This window comes from Cicer arietinum, chromosome 5 (genome assembly GCF_000331145.2).
Source record: "Cicer arietinum cultivar CDC Frontier isolate Library 1 chromosome 5, Cicar.CDCFrontier_v2.0, whole genome shotgun sequence".
In the NCBI taxonomy this organism is placed as follows: domain Eukaryota; kingdom Viridiplantae; phylum Streptophyta; class Magnoliopsida; order Fabales; family Fabaceae; genus Cicer; species Cicer arietinum.
The window spans coordinates 72945021-72955746 of record NC_021164.2 but is presented as its reverse complement, the minus strand read 5'-3'; the positions used below and the strand labels follow the sequence as shown (position 1 = coordinate 72955746).

General features: G+C 32.0%; 2 protein-coding genes across 4 annotated transcripts; both read right to left on the bottom strand.

Annotated features, from left to right (window-relative positions):
- Positions 1–10: 10 nt before the first annotated feature.
- LOC101510280 (uncharacterized) lies at positions 11–4160 on the bottom strand. Its single transcript, XM_004501745.4, has 5 exons — positions 3621–4160; positions 3216–3473; positions 3034–3099; positions 2860–2925; positions 11–2612 (listed from the first exon to the last, which is right to left on the bottom strand). The coding sequence occupies exons 1-5, from the start codon at positions 4026–4028 to the stop codon at positions 2514–2516; spliced, it is 897 nt and encodes a 298-aa protein (XP_004501802.3). The 5' UTR covers positions 4029–4160; the 3' UTR covers positions 11–2513.
- Positions 4161–5873: 1713 nt separating this feature from the next.
- On the bottom strand, positions 5874–9275 carry LOC101502360 (adenine phosphoribosyltransferase 1-like). Of its 3 annotated transcripts, none has more exons than XM_004501471.4 (7): positions 9084–9275; positions 8870–8974; positions 8677–8787; positions 8116–8208; positions 7741–7890; positions 7077–7135; positions 5874–6152 (listed from the first exon to the last, which is right to left on the bottom strand). In XM_004501471.4, the coding sequence occupies exons 1-7, from the start codon at positions 9250–9252 to the stop codon at positions 6093–6095; spliced, it is 747 nt and encodes a 248-aa protein (XP_004501528.1). In that variant the 5' UTR covers positions 9253–9275; the 3' UTR covers positions 5874–6092. The 3 variants fall into 3 exon arrangements, with proteins under 3 accessions (XP_004501528.1, XP_004501529.1, XP_012571705.1); XM_004501472.4 differs by having other exon boundaries at positions 8870–8950; positions 9084–9274; XM_012716251.3 differs by having other exon boundaries at positions 8870–8956; positions 9084–9273.
- Between the last annotated feature and the right edge of the window lie 1451 nt (positions 9276–10726).

Here is a 10726-nt window from a genome sequence, read left to right as displayed (position 1 = left end):
CTGCATTTATAGACTCCAAGAAGGCTTATGACAGCTCATGTGACTGTTGGAAAGGGACCAGCTGTCATAAAAGAGTTGTTGGATAAATTCTGCCAAAAGCAAGATTGATGAGCTGTATCAAAAGATCGATCCAGGATTGATCTTCTGGTTTGTGATGAACTAGCCTTGTACTTCTGTGATTCGTGTCAGTATGTCAGCCTTGAGTACATGCTTTTCTGTTACGTGTGCAAGCTTTAGAATAGTTCAAATCAGTAGTGTACTTTGCTACTTGTAGTCTTGTACTTGCATTTGCTTTACAAGAAGAATGATCTTTGTGATATGCCTTTATTGAAGCATGTCTTTGATTCTTCAAATTCTGGAACAAATGTGACTTGGATTAATCTTTTGTTGATTCTATATGAGAGTATAAGATGAATATTGTTTCCAGGATTGATCTTCGTTTTCCAGAACTGCTTCAAGATCAATCTGCGTTTTCCAGAACTGCTTTAAGATCAATCTGCGTTTTCCAGAACTGCTTTAAGATCAATCTGCGTTTTCCAGAACTGCTTTAAGATCAATCTGCGTTTTCCAGAACTGCTTTAAGATCAATCTGCGTTTTCCAGAACTGCTTTCTTTGATCTGATTTGTGATGTTTGATACCTATCTTGTTTTAACATACTCAAAAACACATGTTAAATATCAAAACACTTAGAATCATAATTAGAATTCTTAATTAACTTTTTGTTTGTTTTCATCAAAACATTAAATTGAGATTTTATCTCAACAATTGTATGTAAGACATTTCCTCGATGTGATGCATATTGAAAAAAATGTATTTGATAGTGTTATTGGTACGTTATAAATTTTTGCGAAAGCGAAAGCGCTGTAAAAGACAGACCCATAATTTCATATTATGGGTGTGCATTTTACAGCGCCTGTGTTAAAAAGCGCTCTAAAAGCAGACTCATAACTCATATAATGGGGTGCATGTTACATCGCTTTTTGGAAGAAGCGCTGTAAAATGTGCATAACAAGCGCGCGTTATATTTAAATGTTTTATAGCGCTTTTTTAAAAGCGTTGTGGTATCATTTATAGCGCTCGATTCCACAGCGCTTGTTTTTTTGAAAAAGCGCTATAAATGGATTAAAAAAAGCGTTGTAAAATGCAGTTTTTCGCATAGTGACCGTTTTGCCATTATAACTTAATCACAGCCCAAAGTGTCTGAATTTCTACATGGAGAACATTAAACTAACCCCACACATCTGAAGAAATCAAATTAGAAGTATCCATTGTAAGGAACAAGTAGAAGAGACTTGCACCCCTCTATGACACAAAAGAGCTCACGGTATAAGGGAATTAGGACAAGTTTTCCATATGAAAAACTGAACACCAACAGAAACTACGTACTCAAGAGAAAAAGAAAATTCAAATGGAAGACACTCATTAAGGTGACTAGGTGAGGCAATGGCATGGGTTGCTAAGAATGCAATTTTACTTGAAAATGAAAACAATTCCATGTAGCTATAGCCTATGGATGGTCAACAGATAATTGTTATTTTGCATTGCATGATGACTGTTATTGCCAACGCAATTGCACTAAAGAAGATCACTCAGAAATCTTTGAGATCTTCCAATTGAATTGTCCAACCTTGAGTTCTACAAGGCATTGGCATATTAATTGCATTTAGGTTATAAGTATAAGCATAAAGTTATCAATTACTCGCAAAAGTTCTAAGTCCCTTTCAATAAATCTACTAAGCCCCTTAATTATGGGCTCTTTCTTGAAACAATTTTTTTAAACTTCAGTCTATTATATTATTATTTTTGTGGATCTGAATAAGGTTCATATACTAATTGTTTCATTAATTGAGATTTTTTCTTAAAAAAAAAATTGAATTTTTTTTGCTTAAAGTTGAAATTTCCTTTTTCGAGAAAAAATCAAAAAAGAAAAATCCTGAAAAAGATTTTGACTTTTTCTTTTAAAAAAAAGGATTTCAACATTTTAATTTTAAAATTATTTTGTAAAAAAAAATTAGAAAAGTTGATGTAGGAACCTATAGAACTTTGGAGGCTATCTAACTTTAACCCACATAATTTTGGAGACTATCTAACCTTAGAGACTTCCTTTAGTAGAGTTTTTTTAACTAATAAATTGGAGTGATTCGAAACACTAAATAGAAGGATAGTAAAATCGACACAACTAAGCAAACCAATACTTCAAACAGTATTGATCAAAGCTTCTCTAGAGATTTCATTGGTCATTCCAATAATCATACAACGATGCATGGTCTGCTCTACAAAGGGATAAGCTAAACTTATTAACACACAAGTTCTACAACTGTATACTTGACAATGTTTCATGCAACATGCGGCACAGAGATTTTGCAACCCAAATCGACCTGTTTGGAACACTTAAAATTTGCAAATCCTATAAAAAGGTAGGATTTCCAAATCATTATATTATACATAATAATATGTAAATCAATTGAATTCTTAAATTGAACATCATTCATGAACAAGTTTCATTTTAAGCTCATGGTGGTGGATAAATCTTCTGGCTAAGATTGATTCCAATGTCAAGTCCATTATAGGCAATTGGGGCGTACATCCACAATTCATCAGAGCTTAGAAGCTACAAAAGGTATAAAAATTCATATGAAAAAAAGGTTATTGTGATTGCATCCAAGTTGATATTTCTACAAAGAAATTAATGACTACTGTCTTTTTTTAAAAAAAAAAATTCAAATTAGTTGTTAGAATTTGTTAGAAAGTTAGTGGGTACCATCTAATATACCACATCATTTTCTCTATTTATTTCTCCCTCAAATTGTCTAAAACGTGTATGAGAGTGTTCACTGGTAATTTTTCAATATATTTACCTTGATTTGGAGTTGCAAAAGTTTCACATAATTGACCGCTTCTTCAAGCATTGTGCTTATATCAACCTACATGACATGACCACATTATACGGCAGTTGTAGTATGTAACTAACAAAGCCAAACACCACCCATTAGTCCTTTTAAAATGAAAAACATTTATGCAGAAATAATTACCTTGGTTCCATTTGGTACAAGATTTTGTAGAGTTTTTAGTCTCTCGTTTATTCTCTCTCTTCTTTTCTGTAAAAAAAAAAATAAGCACCACATATATTGTTATCACAAACCAGAGAGAAAAAATAAAAAAATAAAAAAGAGAAAGTTATAAAAAACATTTGTAGTCAAAATAAATGAATTACCCTTGCATAAAGGCTTTGAGGATCTGTTGCTGATCCTCTATTAGCTCTTATCTTCCCATTTGAGTTGAGAGCCACAGTTAATTTAGATGCTGAAGTAACTCTTCCACTATTTTCCTCATACACATTGTGCTCCTCTGAGGTATAACCACTAGAGCTATGTCCATCTATACTTGCATTGGTTTCTTCTGCCTTGTTCCCATTTCTATCAATCTTCTTGCTCTTCTTGGAGTACTCTGCCTTCTTCATGCATCTTTGCACCTGAATTCCGAAACCACGCAAACAAACCAACCATTACGAAAACTAGGTATGATAATATAGAATTCAGCTAAAAAGTAAGTAAAGTTTGGTTTGGCCAACTATTGTTTTAGTAAGAGTTTAAACTTGGAAAACATAGACAAAGCTTACATCTTTTGAAGTACGAGGTTTTTTCTTAGGATTCACACATGAGTGTATCTTATCTTCAAGTTCTGACACACCAAGCAACCTTTTGAGCTTCAACTGCTTGGTGGGAAAAACAATTGGTTGGACTTGATCACCATGATCAAAATTCTCTGATATGTCACTATTATTAGCTACCACATGATCAAAACAATTAAAAAAGTAGTTTGTGTCAGCCAGACTATGATTATTTTCTTGTGACATATACTTCAAATTATTGTTGTTGTGAGAATTAGAAGAGTAAAACATGGATTGTACTCCAAAGTTCCCATCATCTTCCCCTAGCAGAAGTGATGAGTCATCATGGTCTTCAATGGCAAACATTCTACGACAGCATTCCCATTCACCATCAGGGAAAGTTCCAAAGTTTTCCATTCTACTTAAAAATGTGTTCTAAGAGGAAAAGGGCTACTCTTAAATCTTAAAACAAACTAAACGGTTGGTAATTAATTACTACTTGTCTTCAGCAAAAGCAAAACATAAACATATTTATATATACCTAACATGTAAACAAAATAATAATTTTAATTATTGTGCAATATTAGTATTATTAATAATATTATTGTGATGGGTAGGTACCAATAATATTATTATTTAGGTAACTAATCTCATGAGTCCACCGCTAGGCCAATACCAAGGCAAGTGACAACTCATGGGGAGAGCCAAATTTGATGCAATGATAATGTAGAAAAATACCGAAGTCAAATTTGTAAAAGAAAAAATATGATCAAAAGGAACGCGTGGTGTAAGTATAATAGTACTAATCATTGGGAAATAAATGACTATAACTGAGATTGATTAGTCTCTTAATTGAATGTAGAGATAAACAGAAACAGTTGTGTACTGTTGAAAATAGAAATAAAGATTAATATGGTTTGGGCCATGGGCGGCCACATCGTGGGAATTAGTCTGCCATTTTTTAAGTAATCCAAATACCAACATTACAACCAAGTATTCTTGAGTCTTAACACACTACTGTATGCATTTACGACTTTGTATCCATCCCTTAAGCAACAAAATGCTTATTTCTAGCTGCGCTAACTATCACTTAAGTCACATCCTTACCCTACGCCGATCCTCACGCTTCAATTCCACGGACCCACCTTTTTTTATTCCTTTGTCGTCAATATTGCACACCTACCTCAATTTTTATATTCAAATATTGCGGATGAAGTTTAAGTTGCAATTAAATACTTCATTTCACCTCTTTAATTTCAAATAAAAACAGTCTTAATAGTTTATTTAATGATTAAATTAGGCTATGATTTTTTTTTTTATGATTAAGATTTTTTACTCTAAATATTACGATGATTTCTTCTCCCACCTTTTAATATTATCGAACTTTTGAGAACATTGAAGGGAGAGAGATGTCACAAATATTATAAAAAACTTTTTTTATCACCCCAAATCTTTTCAAAAACTCTTAATGAACTAATTCGAAGATATATTTTATACATCCAATTTAACTAATCCAAATGTATATTTTTATATATTTGAAAAAATTAGAGATAGAATACGGAACATTCAATATTATATGTTGTTTCAGCCCTACTGTACACAGCGATATGTGTAATCATATGGATGTTAACAAGGTACTTCAAAAACCCGGTGCAAGAAATCTCGAGAGAACACAATATATCCTTTATTTACATGACTTTGTCTAACCACTATTGTATGTATGATTTATACCATTGGGCCAAGTTATTAGTGTCTCTATATGGACAAACGTTCAAAAACAAAATATGTCAATTTCATTTTGTAGGCTGCTGCCTGCTTTCAAATGATCCCTGCAGCAATGTAACTTAGAACTGTTTGCATACATCACTTATAATAAACATGAAAATACCTATTTCTGAAAAAATGTGGACGCTCCATCTTGCTACACTTATTCTTCGTGTAGCACTTTCAAGTTTCAGCTACTTCTTTTGATATCAAGTCTGAAACTGTTCAGTCCCAAGACATTCTCAACAGCTGAGAGAGATTTAGTCACAATATAGTTTAACAGTGAGGCATGGAGACATGCCAACTACCCATTTGGTTAGGGAAGAAGGCAAGATAAAAATTACAAAAATACATTTTAAAAAAATCTTAATTGCGAATTCCACAAGTCCTGGAATAGCATATAGTAGTATCAAATACCACTGGTGGTGCAAAGTAAGTACCATCCATGCGGCATGCTCATTACACCTCATCATTAAAGTAAACCCAAAACTTAGGATCTTCCGGCAAGCAAGCACACAATTCTTTTCAAGAGTATTAAAATAGGATATTGTTACATACAATACAACTCGAGCCTGACCTCTCTCTTGGTTCTTTTCTAAGAAACACAAAAAAATTTATTTTTAAAAAATAATAACCACTAAAGTGAACTTCATCAATAATGCTCCTAACAAGAGTCAGCTCAAATGGTCGATAACTACACAATCACAACAACAAATATCAAGCTCCTTCTGCTTCAACTAAGACGAACAACGACCTGTCTCCCAGCCTTTCTCTCCCCTGAAACAAGCCAAAATGCGGGAAAGCAGTTTATAGCGATGAATTTTCAGCCGCAGCGCACAATATTTGGTACTCAAAGTATTCATGAAATGTACGTGGATGGAAAGCTATTGTCAGCGCTTTATTCAAAATAGTCAGAAGCCAAGATAACAATCGTTACAATCCATCTTAGTTACATACTTCAGTACAGGCTAGAATACGTGAGTGCAGAAGTTATGGCCTTTCTTAATTAAATAAATAATAAAATTTAAAAGAACAAACCTACTTAGACACACGTAACAACAATGACAGCAAGACTTCAAGGGTAAGAAACTCTAACAAACCATTGAAGGCAATGACCAGTAGAGAGGAGTTCATGTGGTGATTTGCACTTACTAGTTTTATTTCGAACATGTTAGATCAAAGAAGGGGAGTACCAATCAATTCCACTATTGATGAGTGTTGAACTCTAAAGTCCAAACAACTTCTTTCTTTGTTGCCTTTTCCACCCCAGAATCAAGGAATGTAAGGGGCCAATGAGACATTTTTGGGTAGACATTATGCATATTCAGTTTCAGAACTAAACTGATAAAAGTTAGTTGGTTTGAAAAAATCTTATTTGGTTTATATTAGAAAATCCACTCAACAGAGAGCACAAATTACTTTGTAGACTGTGTCTATGCAAGACATTATGAGGTATGTGTCTCCCAAAAAAAAATGAAGATTAATTCTTTAGTTCTGCTCATGTTGCTTGAGTTTCTGAAACGCAAGCTGTGACTTACAAAGATAATGCTAGTGACTTACAAAGATAATAGTCATCCGGATACCAGTGTTCATTTAATTATTTACAAATATGAAATATAAAGCTACAAAAAGTATCATATCGTAAGAAATAAATTGAGCCAAACAACTAGCCAAGGGAATAATAAATATGTAATGCGGTACCTTTAACTCCGGTAATTCAATCACACAAGCGCACTCAACAACAGTCACCTCAACACGTTCTGCAATAAAGATAAAATACACAGAACAACTGAGAATGTATCAAAATGCGGAAGTTAAGCAATAAACATGTTATAAAATGCACTTCATGGTAAAACGGCAACTTGAAAATACAGTTACAGAGGTAGATCAAATGATACTATTAGGTTATACATACATTATTTGTCTACATTATTGTCTCCTTGGTAAAGGAACGTCATACATACATTATTTGTCTATATGTATAAATAAATAGAAGAAAAAAAATCATGAAATCTACAAATAGTGATAGGATGATCTTTTTTTATTCATTAGGACTGAAGGCTTAAGCCGATATCTGATATCTTCACAGCTTCAAAAGAATTTTTAATCCACAAACAAAACTACAAATCATCTTCCAATATAAGATACAGCAAACTCGTTACCAAAAAAAAAGATACAGCAAACCCTCCTGCCCACAGCACTTATCTTAAAAGAGACAGGCCCGTCATATGAAACTAAACAAGGAAAAGATATCTAAGTCCCTACTCATGCATAGATATTAAAAGGAATAATAAGAACTAATCCCCCCTACATTCATGTCAATGGGTTTTCTTTGTCAATAAAGCATCCGTATCGACCAGTTTACCTAGCAGTTTAATCGCAGCACATAGGGTTCCACCGGTGGCTATAAGATCATCAATGACTAAGGCTCTTTCTCCAGGTTGTACAGCCCCTACGTGCATTTCTATTTTGTCAGTTCCATACTCCAAAGAATACTCTTCTGAGATTACCTCTCCTGAAAAGATAATTGAAACACGACCATTCAAACAAATCAAAGATCTTCCCCATCACAGAAACAACAAGAGCATTAGCTTGGTGAAGTACAGAACTTCGAATAAGAATATTATATGAAGCATGAGGTTCAAATACCTCAAACCATAATCATCTGCAATGTAGGAAGTTCTGAAGAGGTTATATACATAATGATAAATATAAAAAAACAATTGTGCAAAACATATACCTGGCAATTTCTTGGGTTTCCTCATTGGGACAAATTTTGCTCCAATTGCCAATGCAATGGGTGGCCCAAAAATAAAGCCTCTGGCTTCAACACCTGCATTATGTCATAAACAAAAACCATTAAACACAAGTTCATAACTTAATTAAAGAAAATTCAAGAACAGCAAAATTAAAAGAAAAGGAACCATCTAGAATTCTAACCTATCAGAGAACAGAGTAGTTAACAGTGAAAAGGAACCATCCAAGAGACGTTTTTGTAAGTGTTATCGACATTGTATTTGAAACCATCAAGGGAAAGAAAAATAACAGTGACTTGTACACATAGGAAAGAAACAGTGCCGCCATTTATCACAAAATGTAGATCATAAATAAACAGCAAAAAAGGAAGAGGGTATTCTAATAAAATCAAAAGTTCAACATAATACTGAAAGTGCTGTTCACCTTGTACTCAAATCACATGGTACATATACATTTAATTTACAATTTATGATAAATTCATAAATTTGGAACCATAGAGAAACATGAAATCAGGGATGGAAATAAAGTAATATGAGAAGAATACCTGCGACAACAGAAATGTTTTGATCTCTATACCTCTCAACAAACAAGTCAATGGTATCTTTGAAAGCCTTTGTATCCAGAAGTAGTGTGGTTATATCTTGAAACATGATACCTAAATTGACAAAATAAAAACATATTAAAAAAAAAAAAAAAGTATAAATCTGTGGATCAGAAAAAAGAGAGAGATTATTGACCTGGCTTAGGAAAATCGGGGATGACACGGATCGCAGATGAGATTCTGGCTATACGTGGGTCTTGATCTTGAGAAGCCATTTCTGTAACTTGAGAAGAGTCACTCGCTGGTCAATAAATAAACACAAAGGAACCTTATGATAATATAAAGTTGTAATTGCATTGAAGATTGAATAGAGAGAGAGAGAGAGAGAGAGAGAGAGAGAGAGAGAGTACCGGAGGAGCGGAGGGATCGTAAGCGAATAGAGGATGAGGTAGAGTTAGGGATGGTAAGGGAGAGTGGTGGGAATCTAAGAGAAGAGGGGAGAGTGGGAGTGACGGCTGAACCAAACAATGAATTTGGTTTTGAGGAACACAACAAAAGCCTACTACTACTTGATTGCATTCTCTTCTTGCGTCGTATACTATCTCATCACTTTCCTAATAATGAGTCAAATATAATCGTAAATTAAATTAACAAAAAACAAATAAAACTATATTTTTTTCTGTTGAATTTATTTTAGGTTTTATTTTGGCTTATATACATTATTACAAATATTGTTTTCATGTAATTTCCCTCTTACACCAAGTTGGTCATTTTCATCAAGTGGCCAATAAATTCACTTTGCTTTTTTTTTTATATAGTAAGGTTGTATGGTTATAAGAGGAGACAGAACATTAAATTAAGATAAAAAATGCAGATGAAATAGAAAGAAATTATGTATGAAGTGAGAGGTCATGTAGAGATATAGTAAAAAATATTGCAGTACAGAATTCAAATTCAATAGAATGTGTATCCTCTTATTTGACACTAATGTCCAGACGAGCAGTCTCTTATGTCTTGCATTTTTTATTGCATAAACTATGTTTATAAATTTGTTGTATTTTTTATATAATTTATTTTAGCTTTTGTTGTCAAAAAGTAACTTATGTGAATTATAAAAGTCAAACATATAATTGGATAGTTTTAAAAGGAAAAAAAAAATGTGAAAGAGTAAAAATGGAGATATTTTTCATATCATTTTTATAAAAAAATCTAATATATTATACTCACTAATATACAAAAATATTTTACTTTTTTTATTTTTACTAAATTGCGGGGAATGTGACCATTTGAAACAATTTTATTTCCTTTTTCAAGAAGTCGCCTTAGAGATGCGACTATGTATTATTTACTTTTTTATTTTTTAACAAATGAAAAATATTTAATTAACAAATTATATTATATTAATAAAATAAAAAATACGTTAAAATTAATGCAAATAGATGTGTTAAATAAAAGAACATGTTATAATATTTTAATAATTTTTTTTATTCTATTGTAAATAAGTTAGCAACTTCATCTTATTTTGTTGTCATTTTTGTGTAACTAAAATTAACAAACTCTTAACGTAAAAAAAGAAAAGAGCATGTTTATGTTCCTTATAGTTACGATATACTCAATCTTTATTTCTTTTCAGAATTTTGATCATGTTATATTGTTTAAACAATTAATCACATGCATGCGATTTATATTTTGATAAATAAAATTAACCCTAAACTAAAAGGGAGTTGGTTGGCATATGAAATGAATATGAGAATGTCATCAAAATACAAGAGAGTTGGATGTCAAATAAAAAAATAAGATGTAATTGTTAATTTATTTATTAAAATATTATAATATATTATTTATTTTTGATACATTTATCAATCAAATTATATTTTTTTGTCTTTAATGTATTTTATTTAATTTTATTAATATAATTTTTATTTTTATTAATTTTATTTTTATTTTTATTTATTAAAAATAAATAATTAAACAATGCACGGTATCCAGAGATAAAAAAAAATTATATCAGAAAATCGCATACCCACCTTGTGACATTGGAATTTAATAAAAA